Below are 23,692 nucleotides of genomic sequence, written 5' to 3' on the forward strand. Positions count from 1 at the left end.
CTAATTGGCAAAAATCTAATAAGGAGAACTATTTCCCCCCCCCCCAATTTCTTGATGATGATGAAAAACCACATGCCCAATCCTAGATAAAGAAATCATATTATGTCCAGTTAAGAGTGACATTGTTCATTCACCCCAATGCCCACCTAAGGAGGCAAAAAAACAAATACATTTTATCCAGAGATATATGAATTTTGTCCTATGCATACTTTCCTGGTATTTATCATTCTAATACACCAAAATTATGGTATTGCCTTTGGATTCTTTTCTTTAGGATAGATTAAGAGCTATAAAGGAATTTAGCTAAAGATCAAGTCTAACCTGCTCAGTGATTTTCCCAAGGTCACACAGGTCATAAGAGGCAGAGAAAGTACTTAAATTTAGGTCCTCCAACTATCTGGCACACTTTCCAGTATCACATGTTTAGTTATTTCTATGGGAAGTAAGATCTAGGTTTCTTTCTCCTCTGAGGTGTGGTGGAGATAGATGGGGAGAGGTCAAAATGTACATGCTTGATATATTTTATTCTATAACAATTATCTAATATATTACCTAAAATCAGTTGGAAGTTTTTAGTCAAGACACTTTATTATATGCAAGGTACTATGATTATATAGAAAAACAAAAACAGTCCTTTCCCTCAAGAAGCTTAATTCTAGTGATGGAGACAACCTAAAAACCACTAGATCTATTAAAAATATAGAGAGGGAAGAAGGTAGTCAAAGATGGAAAAAGGCATTAGCAACTCAGGAGATAGGGGAAGACCTCCAGAAGTAGATAGATCTGAGCAGAATTTTGAAAGAAGTCAGAGAAATCAAATGGCAGAGGTGATGGGGCATTGGATTATTAATTGGGAGGGTTGGGTGGGGGAAGAAGACAGTCAGGATAAAGGTTTAAAGATGGTAGATGGAGGCCAGAATGCTTGGACATGGAGTACATGGAAGAAAGTGTGACAAAGGTAGAAAAGGACTATTTTATAAAAAGTTTTGGCTGTCTCAAACAAAGGAGTTTATCTGCTGCTTTTGATGAAATCTTTGAGCAGACAGGGAGTGAATTTTATTTTATGATTGTCATACGTGAAGAATTTGAATTTAGTTCACATACTAAAAGAGAGACAGTTACTATAATTTATCTTTCTGTAGAATTACATGTTGTTGGTTTTTATTAATATTTTTGTTTACACCTTTCTTATACAACCATATCGTTTTCCCTACTTCTCTACAAATTGCATTTTTAGCAGATATTTTTGTAGCTTTCTTGTCTTTGAAAGGAACATAATTACTTAAAACAAATTGTAAAATTCTTTGAAAGCTTTAAAAACTTCAAATGCTTAAAAAACTATCTTAAAATGATTCTTAACCATGAAATTTCTTTATTGTGGTCTCCTGATGAGGCTATATGACAAATCACACTGTTGTCAGTAAACTTCAGGTTAATTCTTCCCTATCATTACCTAAGAGGAAGTGGGGTGGGTAGGGTGACAACTGGGTGACAAAGGGCATAGAATGCTGGAATTAGATTCAGGAATGTTAGGATGTGAATTCTTCTTCAGACACTGACTAACTGTGTGACCCTAGATATGTCATTTAACCTATCTCAGCCTCAGTTTCCTCATCTACAAAATGGGATAAATATAATACTTTTGTCATGTTTTGTTTTAAGTGTCAAATGAAATAATACATATAAAGTGCTTTACAGATTTATTTTTTAAAATAAAATTTTGACATCTTGTTTTTACATCACTTGGGTTTCCCCCTTGTCATTTTTGCCAGTATAATGGTTGTGAGGCAAAATCTTATGTGTTTTTATTTGCAATTTTAATAATTTGGAGTATTCTTTCATATGGTTGTTGATAGTTTGCATTTTTTGAAAACTGTTTGTTCATATCCTTTGACAATCTATTTAATGGGGAATGACTTATTGTATATTTTTATAAATTCCATTTATAACATGGATATGAGACCTTTATATTTGCAACAATGTTTTTTCCCAACCAACATCTTCTTCCAGCTGCCATTGATTTTGTTGTTATAAAAATGTTTTCTAAATTATATAGCCCAAATTATTTTTTATATGTCATGAATCATTTCTATCTCTCGTTGAGTTAAGAATACTATCTCTAGCTTATAAATCAAATAAGATAGTAGGATAAAAACTAGTTTGTTACTTGAAAGAATCAAGTCATATAGTTGTTCAGTGTGTACCTCCTTCCATTCTTCACTAAGTCATTGAACCAATAGGTGATGGATGTGGCAATAACAGCCTATTTTTTAAGGAATATGGGATTCTAGTAAATTCTTATTGCAAATGTCATGTAAATAAATCAGTGTATCCAAGTTGTTGGGAGAATAATTCTGATAATGATGAAAGTGAGGAGCAAGTTATATGTAGAGGAAGCAGTAATGGACTGAAGTTTAGGTTCATATCTTACCTCTGGGGGGTAACTAGGTAGCTCAGTGGGTTGAGAGTCAGGCCTAGAGATGGGAAGTCCTAGGTTCAAATCTGGCCTTAGACACTTCCTAACTGTGTGACCCTGGGCAGATCACTTAACCTCCATTGCCTACCTAGCCTTTACTGCCTTTATGCCTTGGAACCAATACACAGTATTGATTTTAAGACAGAAGGTTAGGGTTTGGAGGACTTCCAGGTAAGCATAGCATCAGTCTAGACGCGGAACACTTCCTCTCCCCAGCACCCACTGAAATTGACTACCTTAAAAGACCTTAAAAACCATTTTCAGAAGAATGGAGGGCGCACCATTAAAGGTACATCGGATTTGGGCATTTCCACACTATAAGAGGGTGAAAAAGCTCCCACCCACACGTGAATCAATCTACCCATCCCCCACCCCACCTACAGAGCCAGAGTCAGAGCCAGCATGCGCCAGAATCAGCGACTGAGCGAGGGGCACCTCTAGAGTGAGCAAGGGGCACCTCTAGGTCCTTGGGAGCTGACTAGGACCACTGGGGACCTACCCCTGAGAGCAGTTACACCAGAAACCCCGGTGTGCTGGGGAGTGCAGACCATGGGCACCCTCGCCAACAGCTGAGGCTGTGGAGATTTGAGAGCTTGCCTCAGGCAAAAACCTTGTTCCTTAACTCCAGAAACAGAGAACCTGCCCATCTCAGATTTCTGACTAAAAAGGAAAGGAAAAACCACCATAGTGATGGCTAATTGTGCCCAGGACCAACAAACACCCTCCAAGAAAAACAGGAAGAAGGCATTGACCCTGAAATTTTTTAAAGAGGGAAAACCCAGGCTACAGAGGAAATAGAGGAGGAAATTCAAACAAAATCAAAACTTCCCCCCAAAATTGGAAATTGTCCACAAGCTCTGGAAGAATTCAAATTGGAGCTTATCAAAAAGATAGAAGCCTTCTGGCAAGAAAAGTGGGAAATAATTCAAAAGAGAAAACAGTTTAAAGGATAGGAACTCCCAATTGGAGAAACAGCTGGAAGCCACAAAAAGCAGGATAGACCAAACTGAAAAGGAAAACCAGTCTTTAGAGATCAGAATTAGGCAACTGGAAGACAATGATCGTGCAAAACAGCAAGAATTAATAAAGCAAAGTCAAAAGACTGGCAAAATAGAAGAAAACATAAAATATCTTACTGACAAGGTGACAGATCAGGAAAACAGAGGAAGGAGAGACAATTTGAGAATCATTGGTCTACTTGAAAAGCCAGAAATAAAGAGAAATCTTGACATCATAATATAAGAAATCATCCAAGAAAACTGCCCTGTTCTTGAACAAGGGGGCAAAATTGACATTGAAAGAGTTCATAGAGCACCCTCTACACTAAATCCTCAAAAGACAATTCCCCGGAATGTAATTACCAAATTCCAGAGCTTTCAAGTTAAGAAGAAAATTCTACAAGAAGCCAAAAGGAGACAATTCAGATACCAAGGAGCACCAATCAGAATCACACAAGACCTGGCAGCTTCCACACTAAAGGACCACAAGACCTGGAACACGATATTCAGAAAGGCAAGAGAACTGAGTCTTCAACCAAGAATCACCTATCCATCAAAACTGACTATATATTTCCAGGGGGAAGTATGGGTATTCGACAAAATAGAAGATTTCCAAGTATTTGTAAAGAAAAGACCAGAACTAAGTGAAAAGTTTGATATCCAAACACAAAGATCAAGAGAAACATGAAAAGGTAAATATGAAAGAGAGAGGAAAGGAGAAAAATGTTTTTTTATTCAAACTCTCTTCTTTAAGGGCTACAATTAGATCAAATTATATGGAGAAATGTTATTTGTAACTCTCAAAAATTGTACTCATTATTTTAGTAATTAGAAGAATCACTCATAGGAAAAGATTGGGGTATTAAGGGCCATAAGATGATATGCAAAGAAAAGAAAAAGGGTGGTGGGGAGTCGATGATAATACCAAGAGATACTTGAAGAAATAAAATAAATAGAATAATCTTTTCCACACAAAGATACACATGGGAAGGGGAGGGGAAGAATACTCTTATAAGAAGGAGAGGAAGAGATTCTAATAGGTAATACTTAAACCTTACTCTCAAAGAAATCAGCTCTGAGAGGGAAGAGCATCTAGATCCTTTGGGATCTTGAATTCTATCTTATCCTACAGGGTAAGGGAGAAAGGGAAACTAAGGGGGGGTGGGGGAAGGGAGTACAAAAATGGAGGGAAGGAGAGGGGAGAGGGAACTTAACAGACCCTAAAAAAAAAAACAAGAAGGGAACAAAAATGGAGGAACCAGAAAGGGAAGCATATAAAGGGAGGGGATTAGGGAGATTGATTAAAAGTAAACCACTGGTTTAAAAGGATATAGCAAAAGAAGAAAGGACAGAACTAGGAGAGGATCAAAATGCTAGGGAATTCACAAGTGACAATCATAACTTTGAACATAAATGGTATGAACTCACCCATAAAATGTAGATGAATAGGAGAGTGGACTAGAATCCAAAATCCTGCCATATATTGTCTACAAGAAACATACCTGAGGCAAGTAGAGATTCACAAAGTCAGAATTAAAGGTTGGAGCAAGACCTATTGGGCCTCAACTGATAGAAAGAAGGCAGGAGTTACAATCATGATATCTGACAAAGCCAAAGTAAAAGTAGACCTGATTAAAAGGGATAGGGAAGGTAAATACATCCTGGTAAAAGGGAGTATAGACAATGAGGAAATATCACTAATCAACATGTATCCACCAAATGGTATAGCACCCAAATTTCAAATGGAGAAACTAGGAGAATTGAAGGAGGAAATAGATAGTAAAACTATACTAGTGGGAGACCTGAACCTACACTACCAAATTTAGACAAATTAAATCAAAAAATAAATAAGAAAGAGGTAAAAGAGATGAATGAAATCTTAGAAAAATTAGTTAATAGACATATGGAGAAAAATAAATAGGGACAAAAAGGAATACACCTTCTTTTCAGCAGCACATGGTACATTCACAAAGATTGACCATATACTAAGTCATAAAAACATGGCATACAAATGCAGAAAAGCAGAAATAATCAATGCAACCTTTTCAGATCATAAGGCAATAAAAATAATGATCAGTAAGGGTACATGGAGAGCCAAATCAAAACTTAATTGGAAATTAAATAATATTATTCTCCAAAATCTGTTAGTTAGAGAACAAATCATAGAAACAATAATTTCATTGAAGAAAATGAAAATGATGAGACATCCTTTCAAACTCTATGGGATGCAGCCAAAGCAGTACTCAGGGGAAAATTTATATCCTTGAGTTCATATATTATCAAATTAGGGAGGGCAGAGGTCAATGAATTAGACATTTAAATAAAAAAACTTGAAAGCGAACAAATTAAAAACTCCCAGAAGAAAACCAAATTAGAGATCCTAAAATTTAAGGGAGAAATTAATAAAATTGAAAGTGATAGAACTATTGAGCTAATAAATAAGACTAGAAGCTGGTATTTTGAAAAAACAAACAAAATAGACAAAGTACTAGTAACTAATAAAAAAAAGGAAAGAAGAAAACCAAATTAACAGTATCATAGACAAAAAGGGAGAACTCACCTCCAGTGAAGAAGAAATTAAGGCAATCGTTAAAAACTATTTTGCTCAGTTACATGGCAATAAATATGCCAAGCTTGGTGATATAGATGAATATTTACAAAAATATAAATTGCCTAGATTAGCAGAAGAAATAGAATTCTTAAATAATCCCATATCAGAAAAAGAAATTGAACAAGCCATCAAAGAACTGCCTAAGAAAAAATCCCCAGGGCCTGATGGATTCACAAGTGAATTCTATCAAACATTCAAAGAACAGCTAATCCCAATACTATACAAACTATTTGACATAATAAGGAAAGAGGGAGCTCTACCAAATTCCTTTTATGACACAAATACGGTACTGATTCCAAAGCCAGGCAGGTCAAAAACGGAGAAAGAAAACTACAGATCAATCTCCTTAATGAACATAGATGCAAAAATCTTAAATAGGATACTAGCAAAAAGACTCCAGCAAATGGTCAGGAGGGTTATTCACTATGATCAGGTAGGATTTATACCAGGAATGCAAGGATGGTTCAATATCAGGAAAATCATCCACATAATTGACCATATCAACAAGCAAACCAACAAAAATCACATGATTATCTCAATAGACACAGAAAAAGCCTTTAACAAAATACAACACTCATTCCTATTGAAAACACTAGAAACTATAGGAATAGGAGGGTCTTTCCTAAAAATAATAAACAGTATCTATCTAAACCATCAGCACATCATCTGCAATGGGAATAAACTAGAGGCATTCCCAGTAAGATCAGGAGTGAAACATGGATGCCCATTATCACCTCTATTATTTAACACTGTACTAGAAACTCTAGCAGTAGCAATTAGAGAAGAAAAATAAATTGAAGGTATCAAAATTGGTGATGAAGGGATCAAGCTATCACTCTTTGTGGATGACATGATGTTCTACTTAAAGAATCCTAGAGAATCAACTAAAAAGCTAGTTGAAATAGTCAACAACTTTAGCAAAGTTGCAGGATACAAAATAAGCCCACATAAGTCATCAGCATTTCTTTATATCTCCAACACATCTCAGCAGCAGGAATTAGAAAGAGAAATTCCATTCAAAATCACCTTAGACAATATAAAATATTTAGGAATCTATCTGCCGAGACAAACACAGGAAATATATGAACATAATTACAAAACGCTCTCCACACAACTAAAACTAGATCTGAGCAATTGGAAAAATATTAACTGCTCATGAGTAGGACGAGCTAACATAATAAAAATGACCATCCTACCCAAACTTATCTATTATTTAGTGCCATACCCATTGAGCTACCAAAAAACTTTTTTTACTGAATTAGAAAAAGTCATAACAAAAGTCATCTGGAATAACAAAAGATCAAGGATATCCAGGGAAATAATGAAAAAAAAATACAAAGGAAGGTGGCCTTGCAGTAGCAGATCTCAAACTATATTATAAAGCAGTGGTCTTCAAAACAATTTGGTACTGGCTAAGAGACAGAAAGGAGGATCAGTGGAATAGATTTGGGGAAAGTGACCTCAGCCAGACAGTCTATGACAAGCCCAAAGATCCCAGCTTTTGGGACAAAAATCCACTATTCGACAAAAACTACTGGTAAAATTGGAAGACAGTGTGGGAGAGATTAGGCTTGGATCAACACCTCACACCCTACACCAAGATAAACTCAGAATGGGTGAATGACTTAAACATAAAGAAGGAAACTATAAGTAAATTATGTGAACACAGAATAGTATACATGTCAGACCTTTGGGAAGGGGAAGATTTTAAAACCAAGCAAGACTTAGAAAGAGTCAGAAAATGTGAAATAAATAATTTTGACTATATCAAATTAAAAAGCTTTTGTACAAACAAAACCAATGTAACCAAAATCAGAAGGAAAATAAACTGGGAAACAATCTTCATAACAAAAACCTCTGACAAAGGTCTAATTACTCAAATTTACAAAGAGCTAAATCATTTGTACAAAAAAAATCAAGACATTCTCCAATTGATAAATGGGCAAGGGACATGAATAGGCAATTTTCAGTCAAAGAAATCAAAACTATTAATAAGCACATGAAAAAGTGTTCTAAATCTCTGATAATCAGAGAGATGCAAATCAAAATGACTCTGAGGTATCACCTCACACCTAGCAGATTGGCTAACATGACAGCAGAGGGAAGTAATGAATGCTGGAGGGGATGTGGCAAAGTCGGGACATTAATGCATTGCTGGTGGAGTTGTGAATTGATCCAACCATTCTGGAAAGCAATTTGGAACTATGCCCAAAGGGCGATAAAAGACTGTCTGCCCTTTGATGTAGCCACAGCACTGCTGGGTTTGTACCCCAAAGAGTTAATAAGGAAAAAGACTTGTACAAGAATATTCATAGCTGTGCTCTTTGTGGTGGCCAAAAATTGGAAAATGAGGGGATACCCTTCAATTGGGGAATGGCTGAACAAATTATGGTATATGTTGGTGATGGAATACTATTGTGCTCAAAGGAATAATAAAGTTGAGGAATTCCATGTGAACTGGGATGACCTCCAGGAATTGATGCAGAGTGAGAGGAGCAGAACCAGGAGAACATTGTACACAGAGACTGATACACTGTGGTACAATCGAATGTAATGGACTTCTCCATTAGTGGCAATGAAGTGAGCCTGAACAACCCAGAGGAATGTAGGAGAAAAATCACTATCCACATTCAGAGGAAAAACTGTGGGAGCAGAAACACAAAAGAAAAACAATGATTAGGGATGTAGACTCTAAATGAACATCCTAGTGCAAATACCAACAACATGGTAATAGGTTCAGATCAAAGACACATATAATACCCAGTGGAATTGAGCATCGGGTATGGGAGGGGTGAAGGGAGGGGAGGGAGGAATAGAAAATGATTTTTGTAACCAAGGAATAATGTTTGAAATTGACCAAATTAAAAAATAATGTTAAAAAAATGGTTAGGGTTTGGGAAAAAAAAATCTTGCCTCTGCAATTTATTAGCTCTGTGACAAGGGGCAAGTCACTTGACATTTCTGATCTTTAGTATTCTTATCTATAAAACGGAAATAATATCTGTGATTATTACCTCATAGGGTTTTTAGGAAGACAAAATGATAATATGTAAAAGAAAAAATGCTGGGAAAAGATCTTTTGTGCAAAACTGACTTTCTGTGAACATGCAAATCAGTCAGGATAATCGAGACACACCCAGCGTGGTCTGAGAGCCCTGACTTTCAGCTTGACAGATATTTCATACTTCATTCAATAGAGATGGATTACACAAATTTCCCTCAACAAAAGTGGAGGGGTAGAACCTGTATTAGGTCAACAATATCTCTCTTTCTCTTGAGAGTAGGGCAACCTTAACTTTGTTACTCTGAAGACCAGGCAGTTGGAATTCCTATTAAAGAGGGTCTAGCAGCTAAATTTCCTCCTTCAAGAAGGTCAAGTTTTGTGTTTTTTGTTTCCTTTAAGACAAAAATTGGAATTTTAAAGTTGTTGTTCAAAAATGAAAAGTTTTAATATATCTTAGCAATAATTCATTCTCAGCATTGAGCCCTTATGTTACCATCATTTTAAAAAATGTTATCATCTATATTTGTTAGCTTTTAAGTTACCTATTAGAATCACTTTTTGCAGATGAAACTAGGCTAATTCTCTGTGTATTTATTTGAAATCTAAGATTTCCAAGGCATATCAGTTTATCCTTACTTGACCTATTCTTTCTATAGTTAACATACTTATGTATGGTGGCATTAATTAATGTAGCCCTATTTTGTGATGGTTTCTTGACTTTCTGCTATTATTAGACTTTTCCTTTTCATAAACCTGAACATTGTTGTTAGATATTTTAGAAGAACTGCAGAATGCTTTGAAGGACTGACCAAATTTTAATAATATAGATATTATTATAGATAGATAATAATAGAATACAGAGTTGTCTGCATGTTAAATACTTAAAGCATATCAGAAATTTCTGATTCCATAATAGGATTTAAGAATATTGCTTACTTTGTTTTAACAACTCTAAATGTTGCATGTTGAAGGAAAGTAAATGTGTAGTTCATTCTTTTTAGAAAAATTGTCGGAGTTGTGAATTGATCCAACCATTCTGGGGAGTTGTGAATTGATCCAACCATTCTGGGGAGTTGTGAATTGATCCAACCATTCTGGATAACAATTTGGAACTATGCCCAAAGGGCTTTAAAAGACTGCCTGCAGCCCTCTGATCCAGCCATACTACTTCTGGGTTTATAATCCAAGGAGATAATAAGGAAAAAGACTTGTACAAAAATATTTATAGCTGCACTCTTCTTGGTGGCAAAAATTTGGAAAATGAGGGGATGCCCTTCGATTGGGGAATGGCTGAACAAATTGTGGTATCTGTTGTTGATGGAATATTATTGTGCTCAAAGGAATAATGAGCTGGAGGAATTCCATGTGAACTGGAACAACCTCTAGGAATTGATGCAGAGTGGAAGGAGCAGAACCAGGAGAACCTTATACACTGAGGCTTGATACTCTGTGGTACAATTGAATGTAATGGACTTCTTTAGTAGCAGCAATGCAGTGATTCAGGACAATTCTGAGGGACTTATGAGAAAAAATGCTATCCACATTCAGAGAAAGAACTGTGGGAGTAGAAACAGAGAAGAAAAACAACTGTTTGATCATATGAGTCGATGGGGATATGATTGGGGATGTCAACTCTAAATGATCACCCTAGTACAAATATCAATAACATGGAAATAGGTCTTGTGGAAAGAAAAACTGAGACTGAGGAACCATTTTAGAATGTTGGTAGGAGGGAGAGTGGCAGTGGGAGGAGCAGAAAGGGCTTGTGGGATTGAGAGCTTTGACAGAGGTCTTTGGCCTTGTGAACTCGTGAGAGACAGGAGCTAAGGACCGGAGCTCGGGACCCCAAACCTGTTAGAGCCTCGCTTCCATTGCCCCTTGCCCCAAAGACAAATCCCTAATATCTTTGAATCAGTAATTAAAGAAGCAAAGAGAACAACAACTGCTGCTGAAGGGTATTGATCCCTTGGACCTCAAGGGGGTCACCCCAATGACCTGTTCCATCCCACTGCCTTCCCAAGAAGGACACTAGTGACCTGTTTAGAGTAGGATAGTGAAGTGATTAGAGAGGAAGGAGGAAAAGAAACACTGAAGCCTGAGCCATTTGGCTTGGATGAAGAAGGAAGTGACAACCTGATTGCTTGGCCCTTTAGGGTTTCCTATTCCCACTGACCTATTCCCTCCCTTGTTTCTTGAACTATTTAAACCACCTTTGTTCTAAAGAAAACCACAGTCAGATCTAAATCGTTACAGAAGTTAAGGAAGAGAGTTAAAAGGAGGAAAAGAGAGTGTTGAGGCAGGCTGGCCATTTAGCCTTGGCTAGGCAAAACTAAAGAGCAAACAGGAACATTCAGCCTGCCTGACAAGACTGTGTTCCCAACGGGGCTTCTTGGGGGGAGGGCACCAGCCAAATCCTGAGGGTAAGTGAACATCATAATCCCACAGAAGCCTACTTATTGAGACACAGTCCCTGTTCATCCTTGCCACAACATCTGCTCAAGGGTACCCTCTTGTGGATTTAAAGAGTGAGGGAGAGGGAAAGTTACACAAACCCTCTCTTGGCTCCAGTGGTTCTCTCTCCCTTACATACCAACCCTCCTATCCCTTCACCTCCTCCATCCCTGCTCCTCCCCATTCTATCCTCCCTTATAATCATAACAGTCTTGATCAATGACACAGGTGTAAAGCCCAGTGGAATTGAGCATTGGCTATGAGAGGGGGGTTGGAAACAATGGAAAATATTTTCTTAATCAATTAAATAAAATTTAAAAAAAAAGAAAAATTGTCATTTTTACTGCCTGCATTTCTGGTAGTGCCAAAATATTGTGTTGCTGTTAAGAAACAGTCTCTGAGGTGGCATCTAGGTAGCTCAGTGGATTGAGAAAGGCCTAGAGACCCAGAGATGGGACATACAGGGTTCAAATCTGGCCTCAGATACTTCCTAGTTGTGTGACCTTGGGCAAGTCACTTAACCCCTATACTGCTCATCTGCTTTGGAACCAATATACAGTATTGATTCTAAGAAGGAAGGCAAGGGTTTTAAAAAAGGAAAGAAAAGAAACAATCTCTGAATCTTGATGTTTTTCTTAATTCTCTCTTTTTCTTAATTACTTATTCTCCCTACTTCTGTGCATCATCTTTTTTGGAGGGGAGGCTCCAAATTGACTTAATCTTCTCATGTCTTTTTTCTTTTAAAAATCTTGTTAAAAAAGTCACTGTTGTGACTCATTTTATTTCCTTATTCAATATTAAAAAATACAAATGGGTTGATGAAGCCAGCTTTGAAATGACCAGAGCTCAGTAGTTCTTTCTATTTCTGCTTTACCTTTATAATGAGCAAAACAATCATTAATAGACTTCTCAGTGAGAGTTTCAAATGTATATTGCCTGTAATGCATTGTTACTTTCTGCAATTAGTTTTTATAGCCCCCAAATAATTATACAGTAGAAATTTGATATATAAGTTTTTGTTTCATTTTTCCATTGTCAAATAAGCTTTATGTTTAACAAAAAAAAATAAGTTTATAATGATTTACATGTTTACTTGCAACCTTTTATAGTCTTGTTTCTTTAAAACTTTTTAAGGCACAGTTTGGACTGAAATAAAGTTTAAACTTATTTTCCAGATACCATAAATCAAAAATCATTTTGAGGGAAAATACAAACAAATACAGACTATATTGTAAAGAGGTTTCCTTTAATAAAATAGTTTAAATTCTTATATCATTGGTCTCATCTATATTGTTAATTGGTGTTTGTACTAAAAAATCATTTTGATATCTATAATTTTTTGATGTCATTGTTATATTCATGAATCAGCTATACATTTTGGATATGCCTAGTATTATTGTATTTTTATTACTAGCTTAATAGCTTCCTTGAATGGATTTTTCATTATATCCAGTTTTTAAAAAATTCACTTTACTCAGTGATTCACAAAGTATATACTTTTTTCTGTATACCTTTATCTTAGCACCTTCTAAACTTTGTCTTTCATTTCCCAATTCAAAATGTTTTCCTAAAGCTGTGAAGAATATGATCATCATTATATTCCATTTATCAGTTTTTTTATGGGATTCAAATCAAATTAACCTATCCTATAGTATCAGGAAAAAAGGTACATTTTGAGAATTAGGTTAGATTTAAACTGTGTCTAAGAATTGGAGAAAGACAGAAATGCTCAAAGATAGCTCTAATCACAAAATAATGTTCATACCCATTTTCTCTTAATAGAAATCATTTTTGTTTTTATCATAGTGATAAAATAAACAGGTACTTGCTAGAAAAACCTTGAGTTTTGATGGAAAAATCAACAAAGCTAAAAATTACCAGTGCTTTTTGACTTAAAGAAGTATCAAGTCACCAAGCTCTAAACTAAAATTGAGGAATTCTTAAAAAGTTCTTTTTAAATGCTGTAGTTCTATTAACTTTTATTCTGGATAGCCTTCACAAGATAAAGTCTTTTCCTAACCAGTACCAGAATTCATTAGCGTGTCCTCTGCTTGGCTTTCAGTGTAGGTTCCTTTCTTCCTTTTCTCTTTGCTTCTGACTTAATCCTCTGCCTACTTCACAGGCCGGTTCTTTGATGAAAATGAATCCCCTGTTGATCCGCAGCATGGCTCTAAATTGGCGGATTATAATGGGGATGATGGTAACGTAGGTGAGTATGAGGCAGACAAGCAGGCTGAGCTGGCTTACAATGAGGAAGAAGATGGTGATGGTGGAGAAGAAGACGTCCAAGGTGAGCGTGGGCCTGACCTCCGTGCTGTGACAGTGAAACCCACCTCTGGCTTACTAGTTGAATTTGTGTAAATTTTTTTCCATTTCTTAGCAGAAATGCCTTAATACAAAGAGGCGTGTATACTTTTTCAGTAAAGTTTTTTGTTTTAAATTTTTCATGAATGTTTTAATGCAATTTTAGATTCTGAAATTATTTTTTTGAAAATTGTTATTTTGACTTGTAATCCTAAACATCTTCATGAACTTGTTATGTTTTGGAAATTTAAACTCTTCAGAAGCTTTGAGTAGGAATTAATGTTCATCCACATGCTTCTAGACTTTATTAAGGCAAATCCACCAAAAAAAAAAAAACAACTTCTTTTGAGGTTTCTGATGCTTAAAAAATGTTTCTAACCTTGGTGTAAATCATATCGAACTTAACCCTTGAGATACAAGGGTGGCTAGTACAAAAGGGAAACGGTCTTGTCTCCACTAAAAATCTATTTAGTTCATAGTCATTAAATAATAAGAGGGAATTTTTTCCCCTTTGATTAAATTTGAACTGTCTTTTCAATTCATGACGATTAGTTATTTGTGTGTATGTGTGTGTGTGTAATACACAGATTCAACAGATTTTCCCTGTTAAGTGTTACTTCTGAACTTTTAATTCTGTGAAAGTTCAGAAACTACTTGTAAGCATGCTGCCCCTCCCTCTTTTTTTTAATACTGCATGTATTTCAGGGAATCTAGTTTTGTTGCCATTTTGCCTGAACTGCTTTCTGGTTCTTTACATTTAATTTAGTGTAGCTTCCAATGGAACTTTTTTCTTTTCTGCAAAAGTTGAGTATGAAAATAAATAGCATGTGTAATGTATTTATTGAATCTTATAATACTGATGCATGGGAAATTATACTTTTGTGATTGTAAATGTAACTTGATCTTGACTTCTCTCTTGCTTCTATTAATATAACTAAAGTTTCAGCCTATAAATAGTTGGTTTTAAAAGTATTGCACAAAGCACAGGAAAAAAGTCTGAGGCACCAAATTGCATGTAGACATATGCTTGTTAATACGACCATAGCTTTCCAAAACTAGAATCTTTGAGGAAGAAAATTGATGGATTGTTTAAAATTACATAAAGAGACATAAATGAAGACTCCTTTTGTGAATGCACTTCTTTTAGCTTATTGAAGCAACTATAATTCTCTTTCCACCTACCTATCTTTATTATAATCCTCTCCTCCAAGGTAAAAAAAACAAAACTGCCTTGGTTAATCTCATCCTACTGATCATTTTTATTTTTTATCCTTAACCCTTATATGTTTTGGTTGCATATTATTTTGAAGTTATTTATATATTTTGCAATTGTCAGACATTTTTCTTGCATGTGTACCAAATTAGATTGTAAGCTCCTGGAGAGCAGGAATTTGGTTTTTGTTGTTGTTGTTTTGTTATTTGTTTCCTTTTGTTTGTGTCTTCAGTCTCCACTCACTTCCCCATTCCAGTATCAAATAAATGTTGACTGACATATCTTACTCTTTCACTGAGCTTTTGTGTTTCTAAGTGTAAATTAATTTATAATGTTTCATTATCTTCTGACTTTATTAACTTATTTGTTTATAATTAGTGCTGCCTCTACTTTTCTTTCTGAAGGGCTTTCATATTTTCTTTAACTAGCTATAAGTGCAATTCTAGAGATTTGTATAGACCCACAATTTAGTTTCATCTGTAAACTGACAATCATTTTTTATATCTGTGCTACTTTTCTAAAGCCCAGTGACTTTTCTAATAAGTTTTCAACTTAATATACTAATTCAGTGCTGGCCTTCAAACCATTCTGCACTCTTTCCTCCCCCACCCCTCCCCACCATCTATTTTAGTGTACCTACTCTCTCCAAAAGGTCAACACTCATAAATCTATCTCTCTTATCACCTGAAGATAATAGCTGCAAAATTCATTGCCATGAGATGCTAGTGACCTAAAATACTATTTTTTAGAAATGTTTGACTTTTAAGAGAACCTCTAACATTATCCCCAAAGAGAGGTTAATTATCAACAAAAAATAAAATTTCAGTGTTCTTCAAATCACACTTGACAGAAGATAGCCAAGGCTTAAGATGGTCAATTAGACACTCCTGAGTGGTGATTTCATTTAGAATTGAATAGTTTGAAAAAATGCTTTTTACTGTTACAATCACACAGAACCTTATTCTCTTAGAATCTGAGTAAAACATTATTCCCTTGATACTAAACTTAAATGTTCTATAAACACTGAAGTAGCCATCAGGGTTGGATATATGCACATGAGATTATTTGTGGCAGATTTTTTTCTGGGCCAGCAGTCTGGATCTTAAGGAATAGTAGCAGAGAGCCCAAAGAAAGGAACAGCTGCAAATTCCTAATCTCCCAATTTTGCAGAAATTGCATTTTTGGAATAGCGGGATCATTTGCTAGTCATATAACTCTTAGGTATAATCTTTCTTTAGATATATTTTTAAATAATTGATGAACTTTCTAAAGTCGTTAAAGAAGCAGGTAAGTTGATCATCCCTGTGTGCCTTAAAATGTGCCTTGTGTACAAATTTTTCTTAAATTTCTTAAAACGATATAAAAACTGGTAAAAAGGGACCCCTTGTTCTTATAGATGTGTGTATATATCTTGATCACAATACATATCAAAGGTCACAAACCATTTTTAGCATAGGCATGCCTACAAAATCATGGCATAAGCCTTTATTCTATTTATCCAATAGTGGGGTTAAGTTAACAATAATTTTTCAAAAGTGAGGAATAACTTGGCTTCTAGTATCATTTTTGCCACTCTTTCTGAAGAGAAATAGATAGGAAATCTTTTGTGTTTTTGTGGTGTAATACAGAGAACATTGCAATATGAAGACCCATGTTTGAATTTAGCTCCATTGATTCCCTATGTGATGATAGACAAGTCACTTCATCTCTATATCTCAGTTTCTTTCTCTGAAGTGACAGGGTTGGATAAGGTGAACTCTTAAGTTCTGTTTCCACTTTAAACATATCCTCCTATGTTACCTTAATTCATTTTCTCTCCAAAATTGTTAGAAAGGGTGTTTAAATTTCTAGGTCAGCTTATAAAGGCTTACTTGACCCATAAGATAGCTGAATTTTATTAGTAGTAATACTTTGGAATCTAATCATCATTAAGGCAGCTAGGTGATGCAATAGATAGAGCACTGGACCCAGAGTCATGAAGGCCTGAATTCAAATCAAGCTTCAGATTCTTTATAGCATTGTAATTCTGGACATGTCACTTAACTTCCGTATGCCTCTCAGTTTCTTTTTCTGTAAAAGGAGGATAATAGTAGCACCTACTCCCAGGGTTGCTATGATGTTATATGAGATTATATTTATAAAGCACTTTGCAAACCTTAAAGTGTTATGTAAATAATTAGCTGCTATTATCTACAACTTTGATTATGTTTTTTAAAAGTTACCATTCTAACCCAAGATATGCTAGGAAGCATGTACAGTAATAGGAACAGAACCTTCATTAAATTTCCATAAGCAGAGGTATCATCATAGCCACTATGAGGTATATCTCTTTTCCTACCCCAACCCTACAGATGGAGCTCCCCCCAACCCAAGTCAACACCAAATCAAGAACCCTTACAGAGGAGACAACAGCACTGTCTCCCTCTCTGCTGAAGTCTCTAGTTCCTAGTTCTCAGGACTCTAATTCCAGCAGCAGGGACTCCAGGGGGCTTTGGCTTTAGGGGCTAAAGCTTTAGTACTGGCTTAGATAACAGTATGTATAAAAAGTAATTCTTAAATTGGGTATTTCTAATTTAGAGACCAGACCAAAAAAAGCATTTCCTTGGAAAATCTGATTTAAAATAAGGCACATTTTCCCAATTTTCATATTGTTTCTTTACTACCACAGAGTAAGAATAATTAGACATAATGCTTTGTGTTCTTTACTTTTCTGTGACCTAAAAAGTCTTACATGAAATTTCATTTGCTTTCCTGTAATTGATTCTAGCATAAACTAGACCAGATCTCATAGTGAAAGACCCTAGGACTTAACCAACATCCCAAAGAACTTTCTATGGATTTTCACACTGCGTCCAAGATGTACCTTTATTCCTTTTCCTTCAGTTCATTCAATATGTATGTTTAGAGACTACTGTTGAAACTGTGGATTAACAAAACAAAACAACTTCCATCCTTAATTCTATGGAGGTGTCAGCTTTGATTCATAGAATCTGAAATAGAGGTAACTAAACAACAGAACAGTTATAGAAGTATATGGACTGGGTGACTTTGGGAGCTGTTGTTGAAAGGCATAATTTGGCCTGTACTCTTAAGAGGAAGGAACATCAATGCTATTAGCTGAGGAAGCCCACCTAATTATTGAGATTTGTGGAACCCATTTTATGGGAGGTAGCCAGAGAAGCACCAGAACCAGCATGAACTGGCTCTGAACAGATTGTTAAATTTTCATTGTCAGGAATCTGTAAACACTACAAAACAAGGCTTGATGTTCTGTTTTGTTGGTTGTCTAGGATTAAAGACAGTGAAAGAAAAATTGCTAATAATGCATATTAAACTTAAAAATGTCTTTTTTTTAAGAGTTAGTTCTTGAACATTTACCACCATAGTCCCAAAGGTATCCCTATATTTAATGGTATTTCACTTTGTGCTTCTTAGGGAATTTGCAACATTACAAAATATTTCAGTAAAATATGGATAGCTTTCTAATTGTTCTCTTTCCTTTAAGTGTCATTCTGTATTGATGAAATTTTTTAACAGACTGCTCCTTAATAGAAACAAATACTTAGTCTCCATTTGGCCTGGGTAGGTCTCTTGTTTTAAATGTTAACCATTAGCCTGTGTTCAGTTTGGCTAGGTAATGTCTTAGATAAAAGCAAAACAATAGCTCTTAGAAAATTTTATACCAAGTAGTGTAGTTACACTATAACATTTAGTTTAGGGTAAGACAATACAGTACAGAAGAAAGAGCACTGGAGGTAGTCAGAAGACTTCGGTTTAAATCTTAGCTTTGCTACTAAGGACAAGTCACCCAGTTTCTCCATGTCTTAATTTCTTCATTTGTAAAACTGAGGATAATTGGACTAGATGACCTATGTGGCCCTTTTCAATTATACATTTATGATCCTAGCCCTGAATACTTCCATTAGGACTTAATGGCATCTTTGTATTGCTGCATATTATGGGGATTGTTATTCATCATAATGATACCTAGGCAATGAGGAAAAGTTAATTGTATTAGGTGTATACTTTAAGGTAGTAGAGACATCTGATTCAACAGTTTCTATGCAAAATGGTTAAAATAAAAAATGTTTTGGTGTATAGACTGCATCTTCAGCTAACTATAAAATTTAACTATGTAAAACTACCCATTTTCCAAAGGTTTCAGAAGAGGTGTTACTGTATTTTCCATGCCTTCTGTTATAAACACGCAACCTTTTAAAACCAAGAATAAAATATCAGTACCTACATTTGAAAAAATTAAATCAAGGCCAGGAGCTTATAATGGAAGACATAAATAGTACCTAAAGCTTATCTTTTTTGTGGGGAAGAAAGTGATGTAAATTTCATGTCTATCTTAATAATCTGCTCATTGTAAAAAAAAATTCAACAGAGACAGCTATTCTTAAGAAAGGGGAAAGAAAAATTCTGAGACATTGTTTAAAATTAATTTCTGCAGTGGCCTTTTTAAGAGTTTATTTTTGATATGTAAACATTTCACTTACAGATGATGAAGAACGTGAACTTCAGATGGACCCTGCAGACTATGGGAAGCAACGCTTCAATGATGTCCTATAAATTCTGTACTGGAGGAAAACTACAGAAAAACTGAATTGCTGTAAAGTGGAACCATTTCTACTTCATTGTTTCTTGGCTTTTATTTTTAAAATCAGCTGTAAAGAAACAATGAAAAACAAACTTAACAGAGAACTTTAATAGAGAAATGTACATATGTATATATTTGAACTTTTGCATAATTGTATTATTAAAAAATATGTTTTTGGTTCTTTTATACTTGAACCAATAAGCAAAAGCAAACAAAAACTGTAATCTTTGCAATTAAAACAAGCTAATGTATCTATTTCAAAATTTTAGTTCAAATTGTTTCCTCAAATTGGTTGATTGAAATATGGTTATGTTGTTTTTATGTTGAACATAGAATATCCAGAGTGGTGGGAATAAGCTGAACACTTTCTTTTATACACAGATATATTCTTGATTGGTCCAATACATGTTCTGCTCCTCATTTTGAGTTCTTTGGAGAATGATAGCTGGATACCCAAGAGTAAGGTGGGGCGTAGGAGGTAGCATGTATGAAAAATCACCTCTTACCCTTTTTGTTTCTTACATGGGAGCTTTTTGTGTTCTGAGGATAAATTTTCAAAAGGTGAGATGGCCTAGAAACACATGCATTCTTTTGATGAGTTATAACTTAGTTTATGAATTAAAAAAAGAAAAAAATGCATGAATGTATTTTTACCCTTGTATTACCAGTACTAGAGGCAACAGTGAACATATTTTTTTTATATCTCCAGTTAAGATTGGTAATAGTCTCCAAGATTTAAATGTCAGATCCTGGATGGGGCTAAATTGGCTTCATAGAAAACCTGAAATCAGTATTTCAAAGATTCTCTAATAGTTTTAGAGAATTCTCCACAGTGCAGTATTTTCTTATACTTTATCAGAATGAATATACATGGAATTTCAAAATATTTTTGACATATGTCCCAACTGTTAATAAGAAGTACAGTATGTCTATAGCTGTTTTATTATAGTTTGAAAGTTTATATTAGAGAGATCTGAGGCATATATAATTTGTTATTAGTATTACTGTTAAGAACCCATTTATCTCATAAATATTTAAATCTCAGTCTCTGAAAATTAACTTAAATGCAGATATCTTAAGACAATTGACCTATTTGACATTGTTGGTTTTCTATCTCATTAGAATTTGTAAATTGGATAATTTTTGTAATATGGTTTAAAGCACTTATAAATTTTACAGAAATATTTCTGTTGACTTAAAGGAAAATTTAAGAATGTTAACCCTAACTGATATTCAGAAGGGCTACTGTTAAATAGCACATAAACATAAAGATATTTTTCTCTTTCTGTACTCAGGTTGAAGTCTGAATCACAAATAATAGAGAAGTGGATTGCTCATTTTATTAACTCTTTCAAGTTATTTAAGAATCATTTTGTAATCAGGAAAAAAAAATGCTGTAATTCAGGCAATGAACAAGCTTTTTTTCCCCCTACGATCTCAAGATTGGTTCCTTTGTCACCAATAGAATAAAGCTTGCTATGGAGAAAGATAATTTAAAGAATAATTTAAATACTGTTAAGAAGATGGGGAGGGGGGCTTAGAAAAGACTTCCAGTAATACTATGTATCTAATACTGTACAATCTTATAGAATTAAAACTATGAAAAATGTGCTTACTTCTTTTGGCCTAAAATCAGTCACTTGGGCATCTTAGCACCCCTATTACTTATTTACACAATTAAATTTCTACCCTCAATTTTTAATAACCCTAGAAATCTAGATCCAATTGATAGAATTTCTCTTAGTACTATAAAAACACATTTCTTAAGACTGACATTCTACAGACTTTTATTAGAAGTTCTGGTTTTGTAATTTTTTGTGTGTTTACTTCTGCCTTAAGATTTAATTTTTTTATGTATTTTTGCCCCATAATGTGTTAATTTGGTGGAAACTGCTATTGCAAATGACCACTTTCTGGGTCCTACTAGATTAAGAATAAATACAAAAACTTCATTTTATTGGTGCTGACTCTGATATATATGATATATATGCTATATATATATGATATATATGATAGCAAATAAGTACACTCTAATGCCAGTAAGAAAATTTTTAGTGATGTCAGTATAATTCAATAATATTATATCTCTAAGAATAAGTAAAAACCTATAATGGTCATATTTTTTAAAAAGACTATATGTAGCCAGCTTTACTATTTTAGGGTATGAGAATGAACAATATTCTTAGGGACAAGTTTTATTGTTTTTTTGTTTTGTTTTTTCCATTTGAATAAATTTATTTAGTCAATTTAGAACATTATTCCTTGGTTACAATAATCACATTATTTCCCTCCCTCCCCTCCACCCACTCTTCCCACAGCCAACATGCAATTTCATTGGGTATTACATGTGTCCTTGATCAGAACCTATTTCCATGTTGTTGTTTATACTAGGATATTCATTTAGAGTCTACATCCCCAGCCATATCCCTTCGACCCATGTATTCAAGCAGTTGTTTTTCTTCTCTGTTTCTACTCCCACCGTGTTTCCTCTGAATGTAGATAGTGGTTTTTCTCATAGGTTTCTCCGAGTTGTTCAGGGTCATTGCATTGCCACTAATGGAGAAGTCCATTACATTCTATTGTACCACAGTGTCTGAGTCTCTGTGTACAGTGTTTTCCTGGTCCTGCTCCTTTCGCTCTGCATCACTTCCTGGAGGTTGTTCCAGTCTCCATGGAATTCCTCCACTTTATTATTCCTTTGAGCACAATAGTATTCCATCATCAACATATACCACAATTTGTTCAGGCATTCCCCAATTGAAGGGCATCCCCTCATTTTCCAATTTTAGGGACAAGTTTTAAAAGAAAGCAAATATTTTAAAATATCAGACACTGGAATAGCAGTTAATTTTTACTTCTAAGATATTTGTGCTTAAAATTCAGAGACACAAGTAGTTAGCTGAGCCCATTCTCTAAGGAACACTAGTTAAACCAGTCTGACACATTCAGAATTTTTCCTTTTTTCCCCCCTTAGAATAAGAATGAATTCCTATTGGAATAATCAAGCTCATCATAATGAAATAGTATGAATTTAACTTTTCTTTAGTACTTCTTTGCAATATTCATCCATATTTGTCATGACATACTACCATCTAAACTTGCAATGGCATATTTAGAGGTGATGCTCAAAGATTCCTGAAACAAAAACTGGCATATGAATATCTTATCATAAAGAGAGGATTCTTTAGAGCTCTTTGAAAAGAATGTTGTACTATCATAATCTTTTCCTTCTCTAATCAAGAACATTACCCCCTCTGCTCAATTCTTATTTTTCTGCTTTTCTTTCTATACACTGTCCCTAGAGTGATTTCATCTTTCCACAATTCTAGCTGTCACTTTTCTATGCATAGCCTTCAAGTCTTTTATTTACATCATTAACCTCTTTTCTGCACTTCATTCAGGATGTCCCATCTACCAAAACACATTTTCCTTGGATGCCTAGCTGTTATCACAAATTCATCATGAAAAACCAAATTCACCTATACTCCCAACCATTCACGTATACCACCCCCCCCCAAAAAAAAGAAATGCCACTGCCTTCCTGAATTCCCTGTTTGCATCACTGTGATGACAATATGATACAGAAAAGAGTATTTGCCTTGAATTAGAAGATGTGGAATTAGAACCCCTGTTAGTTTCTAGCTAAATAATATTAAGCAAATCCCTTTCAATTCTCAGAGCCTCAGGTCCTACCTACCTCAGATTATTGTGAGGGTCACATGAGATATATGAAAGCACTTTGTACAAAGTGTTATACACATGAAAGATTTTATTTCCCATGCACATAGACTTGAAACCTCAGTCTTGACTATTGCCTGCTGTATACAATTATTTTACTGCCATGTCTATCTTTTCTTAACATATGCCCCTTCCAATTTTTTTTTGCTACCAATCTAGTCAGGTCCTTATCATCTCATGCCTTAATTACTCCTGTATGCTAGGTTATCCACTTATTCTGAATTTACTCCCTCATCCATTTCATTTTGTCACCACCATATTCATTTTACTATAGATCATGGTACTCTGCTTCCC

At 34.9% G+C, this 23,692-nt stretch overlaps 1 protein-coding gene across 2 annotated transcripts in view; it reads left to right on the forward strand.

Annotated features, from left to right (window-relative positions):
- GOLM2 (golgi membrane protein 2) overlaps positions 1-21,275 on the forward strand; it is a 107,428-nt gene extending 86,153 nt beyond the window's left edge. The window contains exons 9-10 of one of the 2 annotated variants that reach the window (XM_001363072.4): positions 13,663-13,830; positions 19,562-21,275. In XM_001363072.4, the coding sequence (XP_001363109.1) occupies positions 13,663-13,830; positions 19,562-19,632 (239 nt within the window). In that variant the 3' untranslated portion in view covers positions 19,633-21,275. The remainder of the gene's footprint in view (positions 1-13,662; positions 13,831-19,561) is intronic. The other variant, XM_001363237.4, reaches the window with a different exon arrangement.
- The last annotated feature ends 2,417 nt before the right edge of the window (positions 21,276-23,692 follow it).

Source organism: Monodelphis domestica, chromosome 1, assembly GCF_027887165.1.
Source record: "Monodelphis domestica isolate mMonDom1 chromosome 1, mMonDom1.pri, whole genome shotgun sequence".
Taxonomy (NCBI): Eukaryota; Metazoa; Chordata; class Mammalia; order Didelphimorphia; family Didelphidae; genus Monodelphis; species Monodelphis domestica.